Raw genomic sequence first — 26,921 nt, forward strand, 5'->3', positions numbered from 1 at the left:
AGTTCAGGGGCTGGAGGGTGAACCCTGGGGGCGGGGGGCGGGGGGAGTGGGGGCTTGACATCTCAGGCCCTGACGCCTGAGGATGGACTGAACCTGTCATCTACACTTTCCTATTTTACGTCCAGATCTCAAAGGGGTTGTGTCGGCCAAGAATGACATCCGAGTGGAGATTGTCCATAAGGAGCCTGCCTCCGGCCGGGAGGCTGAAGAACACCCCACCATCAAGCAGCTGATGGTGAGAATGCCATCTTATCCCCACCCCATCCCGACCTCTGTGCCCCGAAGGTCCTGGTCCCAGAGGCTTCTTGGTGGCCTGGATGCTCCCGAGAAGCAGAGCATCGGTCAAGATGTGCCCTCCCCCCATAATAGGTCAGGCACCCACTCTCCGCCAACGAAGAGTTATTGTCTGTCTGCTACATTGCACTTGGTGTTCTGGGAGACTCAAAGCCATCTAAGATGCCGTCCCAGCTTTCAAAGAACCTGACTGTTCAGTAGAGAGACAACACGTGCATAAAGTGCCATAATATGTTGTCACTTAGTACATAATTCTATACACACATGAATATGATAGATAGTCAGTACATGCCCTGCCCCTCCCCCAAAGCCAGCCCCAAAAGTCTACAAGGAACACAGGTTCCTCTTCAGGAACCGGAGTACTTACCAGAAGCAAACTCATAACTTCACCTCTTCAGCAAACCTCAGGCTGCCCCTCCTCTTCCAGATTCCTGTTACTTGACCATAATCCACCCAGCTGTACAAGCAGGAACCTGGGAAACTGTGCTAGAAAACTCTAGGGCATACTATGTCATGGTTCAAATACCTTGAGGGAGTAGCAGCAAGCCTGGGGGTGAAGAGCAGGGAGACTGCCTGTGCCTCAGTCTCCCCACCTGTGAAGTGGGGATGAAAGTCATAGCGCACAAGGCCGTGGTGACGGCCGAATGAGTAAACCCATAAAGGGCTTGGAGCCTGTAGAACACAGTAAGTGCTCAGGACATGTTAGCCACTGTGTGGCTGTAAAATCACCCTTTCCCTTATCTGTCTCCGCTCTGGTGAGCAAGCTGCCTTGTTCATCCCCGAGACTCGAAAGACTCGCAGCCCCTGGTGGAAGCTCACCAACGTGATTGAGCTGAACTGACATTTTCCTCACCGGGTCTTTTTCTTTCCAAATCTCATTCTCTGGTCCTTTCAGTTCCACTTCAGAAACTTTCTCAAAATGTGTGCCCTTGCCCCTGTCCCCTTATGACTTCCCTGATGGGGCCTCATCGTGGCTCCCTGGACTAATACCACAGCCTAGTGGTCTCACCATCTTTTTTTTTTTTTTTAACCACCTTATTCAATCCACCCTCCAGAGTCCCACAAAAAGGGTCCTTCTAGAATGCAAATTGGATCCTGTTACTATCCTACTTAAATCCCTCAGTGGCTCCCCCTGTCTACTAGATAAAGTCCAACCACCAAGCGTGTCATCAGGCCCTTCATGGAGAGGTGGCAGCTGCTGGCCTTTCCAGCTCCATCTTCCTACTAAATGGACCCGGCCCTCCAGACATCCCAAAAACTTGCTGTTCCCAGCTTTTGAGTCTTTTATACCTCTGAGGCTTTACACAGCCCTGTTGATCTTGCCTATTAAATTTCACATTTTCTGGGCGCCTGGGTGGCTCAGTTGGTTAAGCGACTGCCTTCGGCTCAGGTCATGATCCTGGAGTCCCGGAATCGAGTCCCACATCGGGCTCCCTGCTCAACAGGGAGTCTGCTTCTCCCTCTGACCCTCCTCCCTCTCGTGCTCTCTCTCATTCTCTCTCTCGCAAATAAAAAAAAAAAAAATTTCACATTTTCCTAGGAGAATCAGCTCAAATGTCACTTCCTCCATCATTGTCCATGCTTGTCCCTCCCCCTCTCCCCCTCCCCACTGCTGGCAGAGCTACACACTTCCTGCTCTCCTCAAACATGTTGCATGCTCCTCTTTTATAGAGCTTGCTGGATTACACGTCAGCTCCCCAATTATCTCAAAGTTCCAGAAGGGCACATTCCCAAATCTATGCGTGTCTGTTTCCCCCAGGCCAAACACAGTGCCTGACACAGGAGAGCAATTAATCTTACAAGAGTGGAAACCAGAGCCTAGATCCAAGAAGGAATAGATGTCTCTGTAGATGAGCTTCATCAAGGCTGGTGTGGAAGTATCCTGACCTGTCCTTCCTCCCAAAAAGGACTTTGAATTCCCTCCCATTGGGACATCCTGATTGCCTCAGAGTGTCTGCACACCCTGTAATCCAAACCCTTGAGAAAGAGTGGGCGTCACTCAATAGTCAGTTAAGAGGGTGTGTGGGGCGTCTGGGTAGCTCAGTTGGTTAAGCGACTACCTTCGGCTCAGGTCATGATCCTGGAGTCCGGGGATCGAGTCCCGCATCGGGCTCCCTGCTCGGCAGGGAGTCTGCTTCTCCCTCTGACCCTCCTCCCTCTCATGCTCTCTGTCTCTCATTCTCTCTCTCTCAAATAAATAAATAAAATCTCAAAAAAAAAAAAAAGGGTGTGTGAGGTTGGGTCGAGGGAGGGACCCTGGCAGAGGGACCTGCTGGGAGCCTCCCCTCCCCCACTCCCTCCACCCCCTGGCCCCTGTAAGGCCCCAACATTGATGAGAGGTAGGCTTAGAAGTTAAATCTGGTGGGAAAGCCCTCCAATTCAGGCAGACACAGAACATTTACCGGAGCCCAACCGGAAAAAAGCAGCATCAGTGAGGGTGAAACAGAATGGAAATCCTCTAGCTGATGCCATGAGGCTCCAAAAAGAGACCAAGAAAGTGAGTCACAAGGGAGAAGAAACATCCCAGCTCAGAGAGTGGGTGGGAGGCTGTCCTAGATCATGTCATATGCAGAAGTGCCACCCGGGAAGCATCTGTGTGCCACAGGATAAGTAAGCGTCACTGTGGTTATCCAGATTCATGTACCCACCGTGTGCCAAGCATGCTTGATTTTCCACCTTCCATCTAACCGTTACTTTCATTTTCAGTGATCAAGAGCTATGCCATTCCATTCATTCATCCAACACAAACATAACATTTGCAACAGCCCTACGGTCTATCAGGCACTGTGCTAGGCATGACAAATTAAAAGTTACCTGTGATTTCACCCCAAAAGCATTTTGGTCAATGACCACAATAGACAAGGTGCTGTGCCAGGTGGGTTGGGGACCCAAAGAGAAGCTGGAAGTGATCCTTGCCCCGAGGTTCTTTGGCCTCTGTTAGGAAGGTAACATTTAGTACATCGAAGCCATTGCTATGAATAACAGGTGTGGCCCATGTTGCTGGCATCTCACAGGTAGTCCTGCACTGTGATTCTTTCCCTCACGGAGCCTAGCACTGGGTGATGAGCTGCCCTACTGGGACCCCAGTCTGTGCCCTCTGAACCCAGAGGTTCTGTAATTATTTATCTACAGACCCAGCTCCCTGTTGTGTATAGCTCTATCTTAATGTCCCTCAATGTGTGTATGCCTGGCCCAAAATTCAGTAAATGCTCAATGAGTTGAATTGAATCATCCAAGTGAGATCTCTGGAAGTCATGCCCTAGCCCAAGGGAAGAAAGTGTGGTCTTAGCAAACTGCAACCCCCCCCCCCCCACACACACACACACACTCTTCCTGTCTCTCCCTGTCTCTCAGGACAGGGATCCAGGAACAATGAGGACATCTGGGATCTCCCCATGCCCCCATGCCAGCCAGGGAAAGGAGGTGGGGAGGGGGAGACAGAGATGGCAAGCTTCTTTTGAGTTCATTTCTCTATCTTTTCCTTGGGGGAAGTGGACGCTTAGCCCACCTCCAATCCACTGAGCAGCCATTTTCGGGTTGTAGATGGACCGGGGTGAATTCCAACAAGACTCAGTACTGAAGCAGCTGGAGGTTCTCAAAGAAGAGGAGAAGGAGTTTCAGAACCTGAAGGTAAGAATAGCCACAGGCTGGAAGTCACAGCTGTGGAATCCTGACTTCAGCCCTGACGCCTTAAGGCCCAGATCCAGAAAACAAGGACGGGAAACGAGGAGGCCAGAGGTCACCTTGAGGACAGGTGCCTATTCTCTCTCTCTCTCTCCCGGAGGTGGGACGCTCACCTGCCCCAGGAGGCGGGAGAGTGAAGGCTGCGGCCCCACGGTCTTCCTCTCCCACAGCTTCCTCACAAACACCGTTTTTAAATTAAGTAGCCATGTTCTGGACAAAAACACAAAAACCCTTCAAGTTCGGCTTCTCAGCCGCCTTTGCCCCGGCCCGACCTAGTGACACGTGGCGCGTGGAGCGCCCCCTGCCGCATGCCCTCGGGCTCTCGCCCCCTTGCGGCCGCCGCAATCCCCGCCCGCCCCTGCCCGCCTTCCAGCCGCCGACCCGAGCCCGCCGTTGTCCCCTTCCTCCCCGTGCCAAGGAGGACCGCCTCGAAAGGCTGTGCCCGCCGGGTGACGCTGCTCTCGCTCTGGCCCCCTCCCAGGACCCCACCAATGGCTACTACAGCGTCAACACCTTCAAAGAGCACCACTCGACCCCCACCATCTCGCTCAGCAGCTGCCAGCCGGACCTGCGCCCCGCGGGCAAGCAGCGCGTGCCCACGGGCATGTCCTTCACCAATATCTACAGCACCCTGAGCGGCCAGGGCCGCCTCTACGACTACGGGCAGAGGTTCGTGCTGGGCATGGGCAGCTCGTCCATCGAGCTCTGCGAGCGCGAGTTCCAGAGGGGCTCCCTCAGCGACAGCAGCTCCTTCCTGGACACGCAGTGTGACAGCAGCGTCAGCAGCAGCGGCAAGCAGGACGGCTACGTGCAGTTCGACAAGGCCAGCAAGGCCTCTGCCTCGTCCTCCCACCACTCCCAGTCCTCTTCCCAGAACTCCGACCCCAGCCGACCCCTGCAGCGGCGGATGCAGACTCATGTCTGAGGATCCCAAACCGGCGCTGGGGAGGGCTGGGGAAGCGGGGGTGGGGGTGGGGGTGGGGGGGGCGGGGAGCATGCCACCTTCTGGCTCTCCAGAGACTGTGGGTGCCTTGCAGAGGACCCCAGAACTGGCCGCCTCCAGGACAGCACCCCCCCCCTCCCCCGCCGCCACCCGTGCCTCTGCGACTGCCCTCCTCGGAAGCCCTGATCAAGCACAAACCCGGGTCCCCAGCTGCAGCGTGCCAGAGGCGGGGGGGGGGGGGGGGCGGGGGGACGCGGTCGGAGGATGCAGCTGAGTGCGCTGTGCTCGGTGCTGGGCCCTCCGGTCCGGCCCTTTCCTGGAGGCCCTCCCCCTACAGGCACTCGAGGCAGCTAGAACTTTGCTTTAATGAAACTGCCGTCCACTCTCCGGCCTCCCCCTGCGCTCTACCCCTTGCTGCCCACAGCCCTACCCCTGTACCTATTATCCTCCACAACGCTGGGGAGAAGGAGGGTGAAGCGCGTCCCAGCACCAGGCTGCCCCCCCCCCCCCCCCCCCCAGCGCCCCCTGCTGCTCAGAGCCCAGACCCTGGATGCTGAGAAGCCAGAAATGGCCCCAGAGCATCTCTCCCGCCACACTGGCCGTGAGCCCACCCCCAATTTGTTCGGTGTTTTGTGTCCATACTCTTGCAGTTCTGTCCTTGGACTTGAGGCCTCTGAACTCTGAGGTGGGACTGGCCCAGTCGGAGACTGGTGTCCTGGGAGGGAGAGGGAGGGGTAGGAGGGAACATGGCGGCACCTGGGGAACCTTGCCCAACACTCCCCTCGCCAGGCTGTGCAATTCAGAGCCTCCCCACCCACCCCTGCTTCCTGTACTGTCCTCTTGCCCTCCAGCACAATCGGGGTTAACATAAGTGTGAGAGTTTCTCTGGGCCGGGGTTCTTCCAACAGTCATTGCAGAGAGTGTTTCCTGGAGCACGTAGGGCTTAAGGGGACTAGAGGTCAGGTCTTTAAAATGATGAGACTCGCCTTCTCAACTGCTGAATCTCAGGGGCCTAGATCCACACAAGGAACTGGCATCCTCCACCTCAAGTCCCCAGGCGACCTGGAAAGACCGCACTCCTGGGAAACAAAGCTATCCTGTGTATGCAGTCACCCCCACCCCCACCCAGACCGGTATCCAGTTTTCTGATACCCAGTTTTCTGATAGTGTTAAAATTAATTATTGGCTCCCAGGCCCTGGGTGGGAGCCTGGTTTCTGATTCTCAGGCTCGTTATCAGTGGGTACAAGGAACAATTGCCCCGGCAAGAGAGAAAGTCCATCTACACATCACCCCGTCTACTCACCACCTGAAATTACTCACCACCTAAATATTACGGCCATTACTCCACCATATCCATTCTGTCCTTTTGTTTCTGCTGAGCCACGGGAAGAAGCCAAGAGTTCAGAGTATGCTCTGGGAACACAAGGTTCTTTGCCCTTCTCTGATTAATTGTCCTAGATAATGAAAGCAAGTGATGACTCTGGTTGTGGTGGCAACAGCCCCTACAGGCAGGCTCCTCTCCCTGTCAACGGCCTCAGCCCAGAGGGTGTGCAAAGGCAGGGCCCATGCCAAATACAGCGCAGAGGCAACGTGGTCATACTGGGCTTTTGCGGGGGGGTCATTCTAGGCCTTTCTCTCAGCAATGTTCTGCAAGGGAAGTTCCCTCTGTTAGGGGTTCAGGGCAGGAGGCTCTCTTCAGAGCCTCAAATAATGTCAGAATGGCCTTGTTTGAATGGAAGACTCCAGGTAGTGATGGCAGACCAGATGGGATGGGCAGACAGGGGCAAGTTAGAGTGCTGGCTGAGGAGCGGGATCCAAACGGAGCTTTGGAAAACCCAAAGTGTCTCTAAGGTTGGAGGTTCCTCCTAGGTTAGACCCCTTCTTGTCCAACCTTCCCCAGTAATCCTTACCCATCATATGAACCTGCACCTCAAAAGTCTGTCCTTCTTTTCATATATACTGATTCCTTGGATGGCCCCAACCACAGATTCTATATATAATCTTCATAACGCCTCCACCCAGAGGAATGTCCTGCTTCTACCATATTTCCTATTGCTTCAAAATTCCCCAGTTCCCTAGATAACTTCCTCTGCAACACTTTATACACACATGATCTCCCCTGTGAAATATTTCCACCTAAAACACAAACTCAAGGCTGCGGTCATCCTAGAATATGATGCAAATGGCTGACGGTAAAGGCCACCTGCTAGTTCCCACTCTGGGGCGGGCTCAGCAAGGAGGGACCACAGCTCCATTAGGAAGGCGGGTGGGACTGGCATCCTCCACCTCAAGTCCCCAGGCGACCTGGAAAGACCGCACTCCTGGGAAACAAAGCTATCCTGTGTATGCAGTCACCCCCACCCCCACCCAGACCAGTATCCAGTTTTCTGATAGTGTTAAAATTAATTATTGGCTCCCAGGCCCTGGATGGGAGCCTGGTTTCTGATTCTCAGGCTCGCTATCAGTCTGGAAAGCCCGGGGTCATTTCCAGTACCTCTTCAACTTTCATGGAACAGGAAACACTCTCACAGGATGAACTAGAATACCACAGCAAATCCGTTTCTGATGAAGCTGATTGAACCAAGTGCTCTAAAGTAATAGGGCCTCAAAGCTGCCTTTGAGCTTCCGGAGTGGAGAGGACCCGGGGAAAAAGAAAATAAACATGAGGCCATCCTTAGGAGGCTTCTCAGAACAGGAGAAAAGGAGCCAACGGGAAATCCATTTCTCACTGCCTGCATGGGAGGGACACGGGGGTGTAAGTCATGTGCCATTATGGAACTTGAACCGAAATCCCAAGGTCCACACCCTAGGTTCCATTAGCTCTGCCCAGGTATCCTGTGTGCGGTTTATGAGGGCACCAGAAAAAAAGACCAAGGCGGGGTGGGAGGGGGAGTCCTGCCATTAGTTTATGCTCTAGGAAGGTTCCCTACAAAATAAACTCTTTATTAAAATTAGAAGTATAAGTAATTTAAATAAAAATGATCTTAATTTGTATAGAGATTTTTATTTAAAATACCACCTGCTGTGCTTAAGACTAAGGACATCTCCGCTAAATCTTAAATTTTACTTCCCTTTTACAAAAGTCTTTTAAAAACCCTCTTATCTAAGTTGTTTTTAGGAGATGTAACCATATACCAGCCATTTATTTGCAGCTTTAGCATCAAAATTACCAGCGCCTTTGAGAATCACTGATAAGGAGCTCTTGCTCTCACTATGATGGTTACTTGTTGTTCGTGGTAAGGCTCCAATCATCTTTTCCCCAAACCCCTATGTTTCAGTCTCTCTAACTAGGTCATAAACTGGGGGAAATGAGACAATTTCAAGCTAGTCGTCTGTCTAAAAATAAAGATTTGTTTCCCTGGATGAATACATGTTTGTTATAAGGAGAGGAGGACCATCCGTTCTGTCTCTCTCTAACTGCTATTCCTCCTGGGTCCATCTCCCCCTCCTCTCTAACGGCTAAGTCTTTGACAGACGCTAAAAGCTTTCATTATCACAGGCCCTGTAGGTTTCTTCACTCCTACACAGCCCTCATCTTTAAAAGGCCTTTTGTGAACACACGCCATTCACAAGCGACATCATTGAATTGTGGTTGACATCCCTGGTGCCACTCCATGTTCCCAGAGCTCCTCTCTGGGACAGTCCACTCAGCCCACCCCCAGGGGCTAGGACATCCTCAACCCCTGAGCTTGCTGATCAGGGACCCTGAGCTATGCAAAGACATCTCTTTCCTTTCCTTCTTAACCTTCTTAACCTATGGCCCTTGGAAATATATATATATTTTTAAGATTTTATGTATTTATTTGTCAGAGAGAGAGCGCACAAGCAGGGCGAGCAGCAGGCAGAGGGAGAAGCAGGCTCCCTGATGAGCAAGGAGCCCGATGTGGCACTCGATCCCAGATGCCTAACCGAATGAGCCACCCAGGTGTCCCAGTCCTTGGAAATATTTTGGAGTGCTAGGAAACCATTCGAATAATGCTCCCTTTTAACTGTCCTCTGTGCCGTGAATCCAAATTATTAATGTTCAAAGACAAGGTAAATGAAGTCTCAGGAAACAGGTTTTCTTTGGGAGAATCTGGGTCTTAGTTAACTGGGGCTTCTCCGAAATCTGTTACCGACTATGCAAGGGGAAAAGTGCTACTCGGGATAGGAGCTGAATATGGGGACTCATCCCCTTGAAGGTCACCTTCAATTAGGCAGAGACATTGTCGGGGGTATTAAATTAAAAGATACCACTTTCACCCCCTTTGTAAGGAAATTAGAGGGCCCTGCTGCCTGACCCGTAGGCAGTGTATCCATGACACTAAAGGACATTGCACTTGGGAGAAATACTGAACGAAGAAGGAATTTTCCGATAAGAACCTCCTCTCTGACTTTTAATTTAAAAGTTTCGCTTGCTCTCCTGCCATGTGTGGCTACAGGAGTGGGACAGAAACCTACAGAGAAAAAGAACAGACAGGAGAGACTCTCCCTACCAGATTGTAACTTCTACTTTTGTGAGTTTTTTCCTCAGGAGAGAAACACATCTTTAAGCAAGAGAAGATACTCCTTAAGTGTTAAAGTTGGTGATGTCTGTAAATAGTGTTTTAGGAAGCCTCAGAACGATAGATGGTTCTGGAATAGCTTAGTTCAGTAATTCCAACTTCTATCCCTAGGGTGATTTCAACATCTGAGCCTTCTCTCATTCCCTCCGCCCAGCTCCACCCTCCCAGTCTTGCCATGAGAGAAAGCTGTGCCTCTCTCGAGGGGTGGGTGGGCTTTAAGTTGTTGATCTTCTCCAGGAACCTAAAATCAACCCCCAAAAGTTCATTTTTCCCTAAAAACTTTTGTCAGATCGTCTGTGCTAGCCTCCCTAGACAGGACTGTGGTCTCTCCCACCTGCTCCCAGCTCTCTGTAATCACTTTCCATGAAGTGGAGCCTTCCGATACATTTGCCCCCCCCCACCAAATCTGACACCTAATAATGAGCTTCAAGGTTCATTTCTCGGGCACAGGATCCCCCAAGTGTCTTACGAGCGGTAAACTCACTGCAGAAGAACTGGACAGGAAAAACAGGCTAACACTACACACACTCACCATGTATCCCTCCTTAAACTTTTAAGTTGAAAATTTTTCCTGGAACTGCATCTGGGTGCAGAACCATGGGAATGCTCAAAACTAACAAAGAGTTTACTGAAGCTATGATTAAGACATTGAAAAGGTCAGAGGGTCTGGAGGAGAGCATCCCAACTCTGAGATCTCGTCCTTGCCAACCTTAGTTTAGGAACCTCCTCCTGCATGCCATCAAAATGGATCATGTTGCCCAAGAAACCACTTTCTCCAAAAACCCCTAAAGGCATCTGACTTCAACTTGAAAACCACTGCCAGAGAGCAGTTCGAACTCACTGTTCATTGTTTGATTATGCAAAGCCTGCATTTGAGTCATTTCGCCAATGTGGTATTTAGCTTGTGGGTGATTTGAAGACAAAGACTTTTCTGTAACCAGCCATCTCAGTACCTGGGCAAATTTGGCCCTACAGACGTGTACCTCACCTGTTTTGTATGCTTTCCGGGATTTTCCATCATGTGAGGCAGCTTTTCAATCTAGTATTTATATCATACTTTACAGTCTACACAGTGTTTTCACAACCGTATTCTCATTAGATCCTTAAACCTCACTGTGAGATAGGCATGCATAATACAGATGGAGGAGCAGAGGTGTACTTGGCTAATTACCTGACAGCAGGGAGAACCCCGGATCCGACCGTCCGTATTTTTCGTGCATTACGCCTTTTGCCGCCTCAAAGACAGAACTGTTTCCAAGCTCAAAGTTTTTCACAAGCTAGACAGCCTCTGGGGGTAAAGCAACTGGATGTATTTATGTCCTCAGAAAGTGTAAATAAAAACCCGAAGTGTCCAAAATTAAGGCAACACGATGTGTTGTGAGTACAGAATATCATTTATTTAAATGTGTTCCTGAGCTAGGTAAAAGGCTTAAACTCTTGTCTTGCCCAGCTAGGCGGTCGAGCTGGGGGTCCCTTCACTTCTCCGGGCCTCAGTTTCCCCCACTGTCCACACTGGGTGGAGCTCTCTTCCGCTCCCTCGCAGTCCAAATCTGTTTCGCCCCGGCCTCTGCGGTGAAGTCAACGGAGGTCACGTGAAGGAGCCAGCGGGAGGCAGAGGAGCCCCGGTCTACAGAGGCTGAGCAAACCCGGGTAGAAGGGGGCGAACCCACCCCCCCAGCTCGCCCCGGGCTCCCTCTGCAGCCATCGCCAGGCCCTGAGCCGGTTGCCAGGGAGGCGCCGGCCTCGGACGAGGCGGGGCGCTGCGGTGAGCGCCCCACAGGATTCCGGGTAGACTGCGGGAGGTCGCCACCCGTCCCCACCCGTCCCCACCCGCTTCCCACAGCGGTCAGCGCCAGCCCCGCGCCCGCGACGCATGCGCGCCCAGACCTCCGCCGCCGCCGCCGCTGGGGGCGGGGCAAACGGAGCGTCCTTGCTGCTGCGTGGCCCGCCGCCCGCGGGAGAGGAGCGCGCGTGCGCCTAATTAACACCCCTCAGGGACACCAGGGATTAGGTCGGGCTGTGCGCGCGCAGACCGTGGAGTTGAAAGAGGCCGTGAGCTCATCCTGGAGTCTAGACTGCTGGAGCGGTGGTTCTGGGTGCTTGTTAAAATTCCAAATTCCTGAGCCTCCTCCCCAGCGGCCTGGATATGACCCAGGAATGCATTCTTAAATCACCCCCAGATAGTTCTGGTGTAAGTGGTCCTCATTGGCTGGACCACCCTCTCGTCTCAATGAATGTAGGAATCGGAGCTTAGACATGGAGAAATGACTGGCCCACGGTCATACAGAATGACGTGGCAGAGCCCGGTGTAGAGCCCAGATGTGTAGACTTGCACTCAAGTGCTTTCCCATAGTGTTCCCTACTTCCCCTCCTGCCTCATTTTCAGGGCACGTTTGTTTAATCAGTACCAGGCCGACTGGGAGGCAGTTCATTCCCATTGGTTGAGCTAACTGAAGAACGGCAGTCCCTTTCTCAGAACACCAAAGAACCCCAGCCAACGACTCCAAATCGAAGCTCTACTCCCCGCTCTGACGTTGGGCCAGTACTGACTCAATCTGTAATCTGCACTGGGGCTGGGGCACCCTGGAGAGAGCTGAGCCCACCCAAGGGAACAATGGCCAGTTTAGATATATATGCCCCCTCCCCATACACACTTATCAGTATGTACTTGTGAAAGACTGCATACGGCATCAGAGGCATAACCCAACAAGAATGTAAAATGCTCCCGTGTCTCTATGCATGTGTGTGGAGTTTAGGGGGGCGGGGTGGAGGGGGGAATCTGACCCATCCCTGTGTGCTGGATTCTGGCTCAAGTTTAGGCATGTTCAGTAAGAGACAGTGGCCCCAGTCCAGGACAGCTGGATCATATGTGCTGACAGCCACTTTCAGTGGCCCTGGATGGGGAAATGGACACTCCCTTGCATACCCTCACGAGAAGCTGCTGGGGAAGCCTTAGAGATAAGCAGAGCTAAGATCCCGGCACACGTTCACACTCCTGTTGGAGTCAACAAGTTGCCCCCCACCTCACCCCGCCACCACCCATGTTAAAGCCTGGGAGACAAAGCTTGCCCAAGTAGAGGGGAGAGGGCAAGGGGCTGCAGAGGCTGCGGCCCTATTTGCTTTCGGAATCCCCCTCTCCCCTGGGGGGAAGGCAGTTGGCAAAGTAATGCCACCAGGCTTCTGAGAGAGCAGGCAATTCTATTCCCAGTGATACTCCTCAGGACTGTTTTGTGGCACGAGGCTGGGTGTTCTCAAGGCTACTCCCACACTCGGCCCAGAAGTGTGTCATCTTCCTCCGCTTCTCCCAGATCTCTGCCCCTCTTTATCTGTCCTGTCCCAGTCTCGCAGTCTCAAAACCTCAAAGCTGCAACTCTTTCTGAGAAAGCCAGGAACGCAGCTGTGAGTCCCATTCCCTGTGGGGGAGCTCCAGCTCTCCCTCCTGGCTCCAGATGTAAAGGAACAGCTGTGGAGGTGGCAAGATGCCCGGCTGGCAGCTAAGCAGGCCTGGGAAGATGGAGAACAAAACGGGGAGATACAGGCAAATGGCAGGGCTCTCATAATTCTAGAAACCCACGGAAAACAGCATTTTGTCCCCTGGCCCGGCAACTGGCTGGATAGGCTTTGCCAAATCCCTCAGACGCTGCCCAAACCCTGCCCATCCCAATCCTGGCAGCCTGGGCCACTGGGCAGGACCTTCTGTAAACTCCATTTTATGATTCCCACTTAATTTGAGAAAGGAAACTTAGCTTCCTTTGTCTTACTCCACCCCTGTCCTCAAACACACACCTCCCAGCATGAGGTTTTAGAAAAGAAAGGCTTGAGAGGGAGCGGGGAGAGGAGGAGAGGGTTCTGCCATTCCCATCTGGCATCCTCCTGCCTCTCCCTACCTCTGAGAAGTAAACCAGGATGTAGAATGCCAGGCTGGGTGTCCAGCAGAAGCCTGCTCTGGGCGCCACCTGCTCTCCTGCTTCACCAGGGTGACAATGAATGACTTGGCACCAAGCACTGTACCCAGTAATTATTTCCTGAATGACCATGGCCTCCTCTGGGTCCCACAGGGTCCCAGAGACACTGCTGGTCTTTAACCAGCCTGTCTAGTGCTGGGGGCCGGGGGGGGGGGGGACACTGTTGTGACCCACTTGCCCCCTCCATGTCCTCCCCAACCTGAAGGACACAGGGTATCACAAGTGCTTCCATTTTAGGAAAAATAGTTTAATGTTAGGTTTCAAACCTCTTTTCTAGATGAGGTCCCATTCTCCGTGGAACCCCCATCCCACTGCTCTCCCCAAGCCCGCTGGGAGGCAGCAGCCCCTCTCTGGAGGGCACCCACCCGCTCCAGACGCCCCTGCCCTCCTGGGAGGCCTGCTCTGCGTCTAGGCTGTAGTGGACCCAGCACTTCTGTGTTTTTATCGAAAGTGGGCAGAACACTGTATTTTGCCCCCTTTTCCGATGCCATGGGACCAGCCCGTGGCACGTTCCTACCCTTTAATTAAATAGCCCATTAAATAAGCTCCCGGCACTGGTGGAGAGAGGGTGCCACAGCATAAACCCTGCGCCTCAGACGGCCTCCCGCCACCCGGGGGCCTCCACCCTGACCAGATCCGGCCGCCGCGAGAGCCGCCAGGGGCAGGGCCCCGTCTCAGGCCCGGCCAGTACCAGGACCCCTCTGCACACAGGGGAGGCAGAGTCCAAGCAGGTCATGCTGGCACCAGGCACCCCCACAGCCATGGATAGGGCCGCTCAGGTGGCAGAGCAGGCGGACTGATGGGTACAGCTCCTGCCCGAGTCAGAAGAACGTGAGGTTCTTGATTGCTCCCATCTCCAGCATCCGCTTGATGGCCAGGGCCTCCTGGGAGACATTGTGGCCTGACCCCTGTGGAGACAGCCAAGGAAGCAAACTGAGGGACTCCCAGGGACCTCCCCGGCGCAAGAAGGTCTCTCTGGTGCTCCCCACAGCCCCGCCCTTCTGGGGGCTCCCTTCCCTGGGCTGGCTCCCGGAAGGAAGGAAGGACCTGTGTGGCCAGAGACAGCGGACTCAGGCCGGGAGCCCAGGGGTCTGGGTTCCACCCTCCGAGTGACCTCACCACGAGCTGCCTCTGGGCCCCTGGCACCACTCTCACTCACCCAGTGTCCCCAGCTCCGCCCCAGCCAGCTCGGGAGCAGGGGCCGCTTACCGCCATTGACTTGAGTGTGATCTGTTCGTAGTAGTGAATGGTCTGCTTCCTGTTGTGGGCATCTGGGTAGCCAAAGCCGGCGATGTGCACCAGGTCGCAGAGGTGGAGGGCCAGTGTGATGGCCAGCAGGCCGGTGGTGGGCTTCTGAGGGACAAGGGGTGGGGAAGGTATTAGAGGGAGCCCTGCTCCTGTCACTGCCTTCTAGGCCAGCAATTTGTAACAGCCTTTTTTTTTTTTTAAGATTTTATTTATTAATTTGACAGCGAGAGACACGGCGAGAGAGGGAACACAAGCAGGGGGAGTGGGAGAGGGAGAAGCAGACTCCCCGTGGAGCAGGGAACCCAATGCAGGGCTCGATCCCAGGGCCCCGGGACCATGACCTGAGCCAAAGGCAGACGCCCAACGACTGAGCCACCCAGGCGCCCCTGCAACAGACTTTCTTTTCCACGGAAATGTTCTTCATCTAGGCGGTCTACACCGCAGTCATGAGCCACATGCGGCTACCGGGCATGGGAGTGGGGCTGGAACTGAATCTTTCACTTTATTTAATTTTATACTTAATTAATTTAATTGACTTAAATTTAAATTTAAATAGCCACAGGTAGCTCAGGGCTACCAGACTGGGTAGAATAGCCCAACACAGCTCAGGGAGGGTTTGGGCCTTGAGGCATGATGACGGCAATCAGGATGACAATGACAATGGTAATTATCGTCATCATCTATTACCTTTTGAGCACTGACTGTGTGCCAGACCCTATGTTAAGTATTTACCCCGTATAATACGGTATAATACGTGAGTGCATCCGATCCTCACAAAAACACTTTGAGGTAGATGCTATCATGGGCCCCATTTTACAGATAGGGAAACAGGCTTACGACTCTTCGCTCAAGGAATGTAAAGGTTCTGCTCTCTGCTTTGGAAAACCTCCCCTCTTTCAGAAAACCTGGGGACTCTCTCACTCATGGGCTGTGTGCCTCTTTTTGAGGGTGGGCTCTCCCGTTCCGTAAAGCAGGGATAGCAATACTGTTCCCACCCACCGTATGGGCTGCTATGGGGGCAGGGGGAGACATACTTTCTCCATCCCTAATTCAGCCACGGGGATGGGCAACCTGATACTCTAACCTCACAGACCTTGCCTTCCTCAGCTTCAACAACCTGCCTTCCTGACTGCTTCGGCTGCCCACTCCCATTTAGGAGCCGCTCCCTGGACCTTGTCGGCCCAGGTTTTTCCCAGTGTCCCTTCTGAGCTCTTCTGTCATTTCATCTGTCCCTTCCTGCCGGGGCCTTCTGTTTCCCTCCTGTTGCTTTGACCACCACTATGTTATCTTCTCCAGTCCACACCTTTGCCGAACCACATTTCCATGGCCTGCTAGCCAGCTCTGCCTGGTCACGGGCTCCTGAAACCTGCCAGACTCCCCTCTCCCCCTGTATTCCCTATACTAGTTAAGCACGTTACCACCCAGCCAGCTGTCTAAGCTGGAAACCAAGAATTGTGATAAATCTCGCAACTTCACCTGTAAAATAAATGGTGTAGCAGGAGGTCCCTAAGAATGACCCTTGAGTGCATGTGGAACCTACAAATCTGAGACCTAGTACATTACAGTCTATTGCCCAACAGGTGCCCTTGGCCATAAGATAGAGAGATCATCCTGGTGGGCTTGACCTACTTACCCGAGCTTTTGCATCTGGGTCTAGAGGTCAGTCATGGAGGAAGTCAGGGGTGGGAAGCCCAAGAAGGATTTATCATGCTGTTGCTGGCTGGAAGGTCGAGGGGGCTGTATTGCAAGAAACCCGCAGCATCTCTAAGAGCTGAGGGTATCAAGGCTGAAAGCCAGCAAAGGAAATGGGACCTCAGTCCTGGAACCACAAGGAATTGAATCCCTCTGACAAGAAGGACCCTGGAAGCGTGTCCCCCCGCCCCAACCCCACTCCAGCCTCCAGATAAGAACTCAGCCATGCCCTGCTGGACTTCCGACTGCCAGAACTATGAGTCCATCCATAGGTATTGTTTTAAGCCACTCAACTGTGGTGATCTGTTAGGCAGGCAGCAATGGGAAACCGCTACATCAAGGGCATCCCTTCCTTTTCCCCTCCCACGGCCAGAAGCTGGATTCTGGTCCTTCCCCCTCTGCCACACACCCCATCAGGGGCATAAAACGCCTCCTCTCTGCTCCCCTCAACTTCACTTGTGCTAGAACTCAGTGCTAGAGGGGCTGGTTGGTCTTGCCAAAGGAAATACCTTTTTCCCAAGTCTCTGCATGATGGGCCCCATGACCCCTCAAAGGCCCAACTCCAAGACCACCTCCTCTGGGTGGGGGGGGCCTCCCAGCCAGCCCCACACAGAGGTCTGCCCCTCCTCCCAGCTCCTACAGCACTTGGAACAACTCTCTACTGGGGCATTCTGCCACTCCATGTTGCAACCTGTATGTTTATTCTGCTAGACTGAGTGTCCTTAGGGCAAGGTGCATGTCTCACTCCCCAAGCATGCAAATGTGGGGCCTGGGACGGAGCAGCCACAAAAGGATGCTTTCAACATATGAAGCTGAATCACAGTAGATATTCAGTGAAGAATAAGATTCTTGATGCAAAATTTGGCAAATACAGTGAGCATCCACTGTGTACCAATCTCTGCGATAGGCATGTTACATAATTATGTTTTTAAATTCTACAAGGGCCGGGCGCCTGGGTGGCTCAGTCGGTTGAGCGACTGCCTTCAGCTCAGGTCATGATCCCAGGGTCCTGGGATCGAGTCCCACATCGGGCTCCCTGCTCTGCGGGGAGCCTGCTTCTCCCTCTCCCACTCCCCCTGCTTGTGTTCCCTCTCTCGCTGTGTCTCTCTCTGTCAAATAAATAAATAAAATCTTTAAAAAAAAAAAAAATTCTACAAGGGCCTTAAAAGGTCAGTACTAACACTATCCCCACCATACAGATAAAAAAAAACATGGCTGCAAGTGGCTGATCTGCCCAAGGCTACGGGGTAAGCAGGACAGCCGGGTCCTGGCTATGTTTACTAGTTACCTCTGACAACTATCCCACACAGCCTCTCTGGGGGCTCAAAAGGCACGTGTGGAAGTCCTTGGAAAGGTACGAGCTGGTAGCTAAAGCCCACCAGCTGAAACAAAAACCATAGCTTGCAAAACTGTACCATGACTCCCAAAACTGACATATCACACCAAAGCAGGACACACAAGACAAACTGAAGCTCGAGCTCCTTTTAACTCATTCTGACTAATCTGTTCCAAGACGAGATCACAGATGAAGTGACCCTAATAGCAACTGCAGAAACCCCAGTCATTCAAAAGTCAAGGCCACAGACTGTTCCAGCAACTCCCTAGTTCATAAATTCTGACCGTGCCTGCCAAAGCCCCTAACTCTGGCCGCAAGCCCTATAAAAACCCTCCCCCAACTTCCTGCTTCGCAGGTGCCCCCACGGTTCTCAAAAGTACGCACCCTCCCTTCCGGCAGCCAAATAAACCAGACTGAATGCCAGGGAGTGCAGCAAGGTGTGGTCAAGAGGCTGTCCCAGGTGCTGTTCAAATGCAGACTGCTGTCTCAGTTGTTACTTTCCCCTCTCCTGGGGTCCTCCAGGGCTTCCCAAACCTCTAGAAACGTCCCACCCCAGAAACTAGAAACTCCCCTGCCCACGGCCCACCATCACCTGCACCTGCTTAATCTTGCGTGGCTGTTGCATCGGCAGGCTCAGCAGTTTGTCAGCTGCAATCTCCATGAAGAAAGGATTGAGAATCCGAACCTGCCTGGGGTTGACGTCCCAGATGAGGGGAGGCTGCTTCCAGAAGCCCTTTCGCACCTGCGGGGCACAGGATTGGAAGGAAGAGATGAGGGTGTGCGAAGACCTGTTTCTCAAGTCCAGCCTGGTGGTCCTGAGCCAGCAGATGGGGTCCACGTGATGGCAGAGGCCCCCAGGAATGCAGGGTTGCGGGGGGGAGGTGGAGGCTAGGCCCGCACCCAAGAAGGGAAGGACGACCAGAGAGGAGTGGGGAGAGAGAGGCGGGAGGGCCCCGCTCAGGCTGTGAGAGTATGGGGTCCCACCACTGCCCGCTTCCAAAGATATTCAAGCAGGTGGAAGCGGCTTAAGTGTGGGGCTGTGTAAACACTTGGCGAAAATGCTAGATGGGACCCTTCAGCATCTGACTCAATGAGAGAAAGACACAGTGGACACGACCCGGAAGGACAGATCTCCTGTTCTAACCCAGCCCCCGTCTGGAAATGACTACTGACCAGCTCCTCTGCTCCCAGGTTCCTCACCAGCAAACACATATCCTGGCAGCTTCCCTGGCCCAGGCAGCCTCAAGCTTGGGGTGCCCCCCGACTCCCTTGCTGCGGCGGCTTCTCAGAAGCCCCACAGAACAGGGAGTTCACGCCTTACCCTTGTGGGCTCTTTAGGACCACAGGGCAGACGTTGTGGAGCATGAGGTCCTGAGACGGGCAGGGTCCCATCCCTGAGGCCTGACCCCTCCCCTCCCCGTGTCCCCACCCACCCTCTTCTTATCACTCAGGATGGTCTCAATCCAGTGGAAGTCCATTGCCTTGAAAGCTACCAGGACGAGGAGTGTGTCTGGGTTGTTCTCCACTTTGGGGTTGAAGTGGGCTGACTCGGGGTAGAAGAGACGCATGGTGGTCTTGGAGCCCACGTCCCCCTCGTAGCCGGCCACTGGTGCGTTGTTCAATCTGAAAGGCGGGGAGGAGGATGTCCGTCACCCCGAGCCCCCCGGGCCGGTCGACAGTCACTCCCAAACAGAAGGGACGAGGGTCGGTCCTACCGACCTGATGACCACGTCGTACTTGTTGATGGCGTTTCCCAGCGAGCTGTTGCGCAGCCGGTGCCCATTCCCCACCACCACGCAGCGGCGACACTTGAGGCTGCCATGGGGAGAGGGGGATCAGCCCCAGGAGCGATCCCTGCTCCTGCCCCACTTAACTCCTGCCCTGGGTCTGCCTGCGGGCCTGGCCCCGGGTTCCCTCCCAGGCCACCTCAGCCCCCGATCCCCCAGGGCCCAGGCATCTCCAAGGAGTCCTGCTTACGGTCCTGCGGACTCCACAGCCCTGGGCTTTAAGGCGAGAGGGGACCGAGCAGAGCACGGAAGACAGAGGAGGGGAGGAGGGAGGGCTCCCGGTGGGGACCAATAAGAAAGCCCGTTTCAAAGCCCCCTCGCCTGGTGCCCAGGCCCGCCTGTTGCCACGGCAATACCCTGCCTGCTAGGGCACCCGGATGCCCAGGCTCAGCTGCCGTGGACACCGGCGTCCCTGCCTCCCCGGGAGATAGGCAGGCTGGGAAGAAGGGTCAAATTGGCCGCAGGGGAGCAGAGATAGGAAGGCTCGCTGGGAGGTGCTGGCCCATGACTGTCACGTAGGGGCAGGAGGGAGAGGGCGCTCAGCCTCAGGGCAGGACTGTCTCCTTACCTCTGGATGCTCTCTGGAATGGAGTAGCTGGTGATGGCTAGAACCCGGAGAAGCAGGTCTTCTACGAAAAGACGCAGATTGGGAGGGGCCCATGACAACAGCTAGCTTTCCAAAGGCTGCCAACTTTCCCTCCGCTGCTCCTCAGAGCCTCCACTGCCCCCGCTCCTCCCCTGACCCCACATCAGAGCCTGGCTCAGAACGTGGGTACTGGGACCGCGGGCAGCAAAGAACAAGAAGCAGTGTGGCCGAGGGGAGCCCACCATCCGGCCGCTCTTACCACTCCCTTTGGTCCCATAGGGCAGCTCATAGGCAGACGGCGTCTTGACCCAGAAATAATCCTTCAGCTGCAGGAAGATGGGCTGATCTCGGGAGTAGCTGCACAGAGGTGAGAGCAGGGCGGGGATGAGAAAGGAATTCATCTTCAGAGAAAGACAAGTATCATATGACCTCCCTGATATGAGGAATTTAAGAAACACGACAGAGGATCATAGGGGAAGGGAGGAAAAAATGAAACAAGATGAAACTAGAGACGGGGCGCCTAGGTGGCTCAGTCGTTAAGCGGCTGCCTTCGGCTCAGGTCATGATCCCGGGGTCCTGGGATCGAGCCCCGCATCGGGCTCCTGGCTCAGCAGGGAGCCTGCTTCTCCCTCTCCCTCTGCCTCTCCCCCTGCTCATGCTCTCTCTCTATCTCAGTGTCTCAAATGAATAAATAAAAGCTTTAAAAATAAATAAATAAATAAATAAACCAAAAACTAATGATGTACCATATGGTGACTAACACAACATATTAAAATATAATTAATAAAAAAAGTAAAGTAAAATAAAAAAATTAAAAAAAAAAAAAAAAAAGAAAGGGATTAATCTTGAAGAAGCCAGAATCAGGGTCGGGTCAGGCCCCTGACTAATAGTATATATAGCATTATATAATATATAATGTAATTATATAATATTTAATACTATAATAATATATCATATATATTATGTATTTACATATAATATATATTATATATTTAAGATATATACTATATATTTTAAATATATAATACATATTTATATTACATACTTATAACATATAATAATAAAATAAATAACAAAATATTATGTATTATGTATATTATATCTAATATAGAATAACATTGTATATAATAAATATATTACTTATATGAAATAATATATAATAATATAATATTTTGGGCCCTTGCAACCTCCAACTCAATATATAAATTATATTTATATATTGTATGATCTTGTATATAATAATTATTACATATTATATTACACATACATACATATGTTCAAGGGCCTCTCTTCCCCTCACGGGCTCACCTAACGCGTGTCTACTAATACGTTTCCCTCCATCTAAGCCAGCACTGAGGCCCCTTCCCTGTGAAACTCCCCATCCACCTCACCCCGTGCCCTGCCCCCATGCCCTGCCTCACCTCAGCCTCAAGTACTTACTTGCCAAACAGCTTAGAGGCCTTCCTCTCTGCCTCACCCTGGAAGCACAGCTCCTTCTTCTCTGGGATGGGAAAATAAAAACTAGAGACAGAAAAGGAGAGGAGGCAGGGGCTCCAGTCAGACCTCTCGGGGCCCAGGGGCCAGCATCCCAGGCAGCCTCAATCTTCTCCCATGACATTGGTCCCAAGGTCCCAGAGAGTGATGTGCAGGGTAGAATCATCTCAACCCGTTTGCTCTGAGACCAACTCATTGCAGATCCGGCTCTCCTTTCTCCTGAGCTCCCTGGGTGAGGACCCTGGGGAGGCATCACAGACCCTACCCCCAAACCCACTGCCTAACCCTCCCGGAAGGATTTCATGCTAACAGCTGAAGGGAGGGGTCATACCCTGGCCCTCTGAACCCTCCTGGCCCCACTAGGTTCGCCACCCCATGACCCTCCATCCCTGAGCCCATTCCTGAGAAGAACCGATGGAAGGACAAGGAAGCTGGACTCACAGCTCAATGTACCTGTCTTCTCGGGAGATGGAATACCACACCATGACGACCAGGACCAGAGCCAACATGGCCAGGAGCTTCCAGCCTGCAGGGCACATGCACAGAGGAGCTAGACAGAGACAGGCAGGGACAGCCCCAGTGCACCGACCCTGTTTTGGGCCCCTGCAACCTCCAACTCTAGCAGACCCGGCCCCTGGCTCTCGCCCAGCCAGAGTTTTCTAGCATTGGGGTTGGGCCTGTGTTTCTACTGTCCTTCAAGATGGAGAGAGGGCCCCTTGGCTATCTGCATGTGCCTCCAGAACCCCCAGGGGGTCGCAGGATGATGCTGAAGACTGCTTCTGGGGGCCCATCCTTCAGGGTGGGAGAGCCCTGGGACAACACTCACGGGACTTGCTGATCATGTTTCTCAGCAGGTAGCAGGGTTCCTGGGGAGAGCTGTCATCCCGGCTGCCTCGGGCCACCTAGGAGGTTAGGAGTCACAGGTGTGTGGTCAGCTCTGGAAACCTACCTAGATACTAGAGCAGGACACACCCACAGCCTGCCTTCCCTGCTCCAGAAGGCACAGAGCTGCTTCCAGCGTGGCCATCCAGAGAGCGGACATCCTCCTAACCCCTCAAAGACAGCATCAGGGGTCCAGGGGGGGCAAAGGAACCGAAGTCCCACTCCTCAAACGTGAGGTCCCACGCCAGACTGGCCTACTCCAGCTTCTCTGGCGTGGTTTCTCTGTCCCCTTCCTCAGTTTGACCTGGGAAGGGCCAGCTCCAGGAGGCAGATGGGAACCTCAACCCACGTTTTATTTTATTTTATTTTTTTAAATTTATTTATTTGACAGAGAGATAGCACAAGTAGGCAGAGCGGCAGGCAGAGGGAAAGGGAGAAGCAGGCTCTCTGCTGAGCAGGGAGCCCGATGCGGGGCTCGATCCCAGGACCCCGGGATCATGACCTGAGCCGAAGGCAGCCGCTTAACCGACTGAGCCACCCAGGCGCCCCTCAACCCACCTTTTACATGGAAGTGAACAGTACAAGGGTGTGATCTGTATTTTATGCAGCTGAGGTTTATCTATTCTCCGCCATCCAAAGCAGTCCCTTAGTTCTGGCTCCCACCCACCTCTCCATCCTCAGTCTCCCACTACTCCAGCCAAATGCATCCACTCAGGCCAGGCACTGGGGGGAAGGTGGGCTATGGGATGGTCCTCCAGCCCTTCTAGACTCTGGCTAAATGAAAACAGTGTCCAAGCCCTCATCGTCCCAGCACTGGGGGAAGCTCCGTGAAGGCAAGTCTTTGAATGGGAGCGCAGGGAGGAGGGAGGGTCCGGCTGGTCAGAGGAGATGGGAGACCCTCTGGGGTAAGGGCGAAGCCGGCATGGCAAGGACAGGTCTCTGGAAGGGGGTCAGCTGTTATATGCACATAAGCAAAGAGGTCCCTACACACAAACTCAGCCAGGGCCACGCTGCAGAGACACGGGGGAAGGAATTCAGGCAGCTTGCACACAACACCAAGAGGTGTGGGACGCCAGGCACCATTTTTGTCATCCATGCAGTGTTCCCCAAGTCACCTGAATGAGAAGAGTTACCCTGGACCGCTTCCTGAAAACACAGATTCGAGGGCTCCTCCCGGGGATTGCTAAATCAGACGGGGCGGAATCTGGGACAGGCATTTCCACAAACAGCCCAGGTGATTCTTAGGATCCTCGTGGAAAGGGAGGGAAGCTCTAGTGTTTGTGCTCTCTCAGGGCGACCTGGAAAACCTCACATTATTTCTTCAGGGCAGGAGACAGCATCAGGATGAGAGCTGGTTTTTGTTAGAAATCATAAATCAATGATCCTGAACTTTGTCCTATGACGGAGTCAATGTTCTGCCCCCAGGCTCCGCTCTGAGTCCATAAACACCAAAGAATGAGAGTCTTGGGAGGGGTAGGGACCAAGCCAGACACCCCCAGGAGAGTCAGGAGGGATGGAGGATGACCCTATCCAGTAAAGAAAAGTTCTGGATTTGTAGTTAGAAGACGCCAACAAAAGCCACGGTTCTAGTAACTTCCCTGGTCACTCCTCCGAAAGTGGTATGTCTTCTTCCATACCTACCTACAGCCACTGCCAATTCATTCCTTACCCCTGCACGGTCCAGAGCACTTTTCCTGATCTCTACCGAGCTTAGTTACTTACTTGCTTGCTTTCTGTCTGTCTTCCCCACTGGAAGATGAGTTCTGTGAGGGTAGCAATGCGGTCTGTCTTGTTCCCAGCATCCAGCACACTGCCCAACACATAGCCAGCGCTCAGGAAGTACTGATGAATAGCTCCTTGGGTTACCTTGGGAGTCACTTCTTCCTCTCTGACCCTCAGTTTCTTTGGTTGTAAAACTGGGAAGTTAGCCTAATAGATGCTTGCAGCTCAAAATACATTTATCAGATCAGCACCACGGGCATCACTAGGGATCTTATTAGAAATGCATAATCTCGGGGTGCGTGGGTGGCTCAGTCAGTTGAGCGTCCGACTCTTGATTTCTGCTCAGGTCATGATTTCAGGGTCATGAGATGGAGCCCCGCGTCAGGCTCTGCACTCGGTGGGGAGTCTGCTTGGAGAGTCTCTCCCTCTATCCTCCCCGCCCCCCTGCCTGTGCTCTCTCTTTCTCAAATGGATAAATAAATCTTAAAAAAAAAAGAAATGCATGATCGCAGGCCCCTCTACACAGACAAAATCAGGATCTGCGTTTGAATAAGGTCACCTGATGAATCATAAGCACATTCAAGTCTGAGAAACACTGGTTCAGGTGGATGTTTTTGACCTTGGCTGAACAGGAGAATCGCCTGGGGTGCTAAAAATTTTTAAAAATAAGAAATAATTAAGAGCGTCTGGGTCCCACACCTAGGAATTCTGACTTGATGTGTCTGGCCCAGCACCGGAATTTGCGCAAACACCGCAGGATGGACAACACCACACAGAGCGAGCTCCACAGTAACTGAAAGACACAGACTCGGCTGCCCTCCAGGCCCCACCTGGGTGGAGGAGACCTTTGGCAGTGGGAGTGAACAGAGCTGACTGGCCCAGATCCCGAGCAACAAGACAACTAGCCCTCTTTGACCTCTTCCCCAGAAAGCGTGCCTGGGTATGTCTTTGTTCCCAAGCAGTGCTGGTGTGTGCGAAGCAGAGCGCCTAGGCTTAGAGCTTGCTCCAAGACCCCCAATCAGGGATTTCACCAGCCCAGCCTCTCCCCTTGCTGGGCCAAGCCAAGGCCAGAGCCCAGCAGCCGTGGACATTCGGGGAGCCCAAGCCTCGGGGCGACCCCCAGCCTTCCCCTCGCCGCTGGCTGCCCCGCATTATTGACCAGGCCGTCCGGGTGCGAATGGCCACGGGCAAAGTCACAGGGGAGTACCTGGGCGGGAGAGCAGGGCTCCACTCCACTCATGTCCCACGCGCAGCAGCGCCGCCTGCCACCAACCACCAGGGAGACCAGCTCACCCAACACATTAGGCCACGCTGACCCCGGGGCAGGGCGTCCGCATGCTCTCAGGTGATCTGCCAAATCCACAGTGTCCCTCGCTGACCTGAGGCTGTGACACTGCCCCAGACCTCGCTGAAGGGCAGAACGTGGGGCGCAGGGGGAAGAATTAACCCCCCATTCCCGTAAGCAGCGGCCACGCCTCATGCTGTAAGGACACTCATAGCCTCACATGCAGCAAGTACCCAGCAGCTACCTCCCGGAGCGAGAGGAACAGAATGCATATCCGCCCAAGGGCACAACACGATGCCAGGTGCCTCAGAGCCCTGGGGCCCATCAGAGGGATAAGGCTGAGTGTCCCTGAGCAGGGGCCTGGGAAGACCAATGCGGGCGGAAGCAGAGCCTCCATTCTTATTGGTTCAGAGACCTTGAGCAAGTCACATAATCGATGTCACCATCCCTTCGGTTCTGTAGGAAAAAATCTAGAGCTGCCTGCCTGCCCCAACTAGACTCAGCTACCCCTCCCGTTCCCTCCTAATCCCTCCACCTGGACACTGATCCCCGGCTCCCCTCCCCAGTACTGTTCGAACAGGGATCCCCTCCTGCCCTGTCTCTTCCCGCTCTCTCCGCTTCACTCCTCTCGAATAAACAGACTTCAATCTCCCTCCTCCTCAGACAAAACAAAGCCCCTCTCTGCCTCTACGTCTTCCTCCAGTTACCACCGCACGTCCACCCTTACCTCCACTGGCCAGCCCTCTGCATCTGTGCTATATCCACTCACGCCTTTACTGGACACCACCCCTGGCTCCCACCCCAATTTTCATACAGAAATAGCTCCTCCTCCTGAACCCACCAGCAGCCTCCTGTCAAGCCCGAGGAAGGTCTATTTTCCCTCTTCCTCCTCCTCTGAAGACTTTGATACTGTCAGCAGATGCCTCCTTCTTGGCTTCTGGGTCAGGACTCTCCTGATTTCCCTCCTACCTTGGTGACTGTTCTGTCACTCCCTTTAAAGGCTGGCTTTCTCCAAGGATCTGTGCTTGAACTTTTGCCCTCCTGCCTGTTTTTTTTTTTTTTATGTTATGTTAATCACCATACATTATTAGTTTTAGATGTAGTGCTCCATGATTCATTGTTTGCATATAACACCCAGTGCTCCATGCAATATGTGCCCTCCTTAATACCCAACACCAGGCTAACCCATCCTCCCGCCCCCCTCCCCTCTAGAACCCTCAGTTTGTTTTTCAGAGTCCATTGTCTCTCATGGTTCGTCTCCCCCTCCGATTTCCCCCCCTTCATTCTTCCCCTCCTGCTATCTTCTTCTTCTTTTTTTTTTAACATATAATGTATTATTTGCTTCAGAGATACAGATCTGTGATTCAACAGTCTTGCACAATTCACAGCGCTCACCATAGCACACACCCTCCCCAGTGTCCATCACCCAGTCACCCCATCCCTCCCACCCCACCCCCC

General features: G+C 53.2%; 2 protein-coding genes across 4 annotated transcripts in view; one reads left to right on the forward strand and one right to left on the reverse strand.

Annotated features, from left to right (window-relative positions):
- KIRREL3 (kirre like nephrin family adhesion molecule 3) overlaps positions 1-4,903 on the forward strand; it is a 128,359-nt gene extending 123,456 nt beyond the window's left edge. Inside the window, exons 15-17 of the mRNA XM_021696232.1 lie at positions 126-235; positions 3,838-3,924; positions 4,460-4,903. Of these exons, the coding sequence (XP_021551907.1) occupies positions 126-235; positions 3,838-3,924; positions 4,460-4,903 (641 nt within the window). The remainder of the gene's footprint in view (positions 1-125; positions 236-3,837; positions 3,925-4,459) is intronic.
- Positions 4,904-13,688: 8,785 nt separating this feature from the next.
- ST3GAL4 (ST3 beta-galactoside alpha-2,3-sialyltransferase 4) overlaps positions 13,689-26,921 on the reverse strand; it is a 34,430-nt gene continuing 21,197 nt past the window's right edge. The window contains exons 2-11 of one of the 3 annotated variants that reach the window (XM_021696333.2): positions 22,401-22,476; positions 22,028-22,100; positions 21,521-21,601; positions 20,340-20,437; positions 20,063-20,123; positions 19,427-19,522; positions 19,141-19,330; positions 18,306-18,449; positions 14,641-14,784; positions 13,689-14,339 (exon numbers count right to left, since the gene is read on the reverse strand). In XM_021696333.2, the coding sequence (XP_021552008.2) occupies positions 14,253-14,339; positions 14,641-14,784; positions 18,306-18,449; positions 19,141-19,330; positions 19,427-19,522; positions 20,063-20,123; positions 20,340-20,437; positions 21,521-21,601; positions 22,028-22,100; positions 22,401-22,416 (990 nt within the window). In that variant the 5' untranslated portion in view covers positions 22,417-22,476 and the 3' untranslated portion in view covers positions 13,689-14,252. Of the gene's footprint in view, positions 14,340-14,640; positions 14,785-18,299; positions 18,450-19,140; positions 19,331-19,426; positions 19,523-20,062; positions 20,124-20,339; positions 20,438-21,520; positions 21,602-22,015; positions 22,101-22,400; positions 22,477-26,921 lie in introns of all 3 variants that reach the window. The other 2 variants (XM_021696332.2, XM_044919298.1) reach the window with 2 other exon arrangements.

This window comes from Neomonachus schauinslandi, chromosome 11 (genome assembly GCF_002201575.2).
Source record: "Neomonachus schauinslandi chromosome 11, ASM220157v2, whole genome shotgun sequence".
In the NCBI taxonomy this organism is placed as follows: Eukaryota; Metazoa; Chordata; class Mammalia; order Carnivora; family Phocidae; genus Neomonachus; species Neomonachus schauinslandi.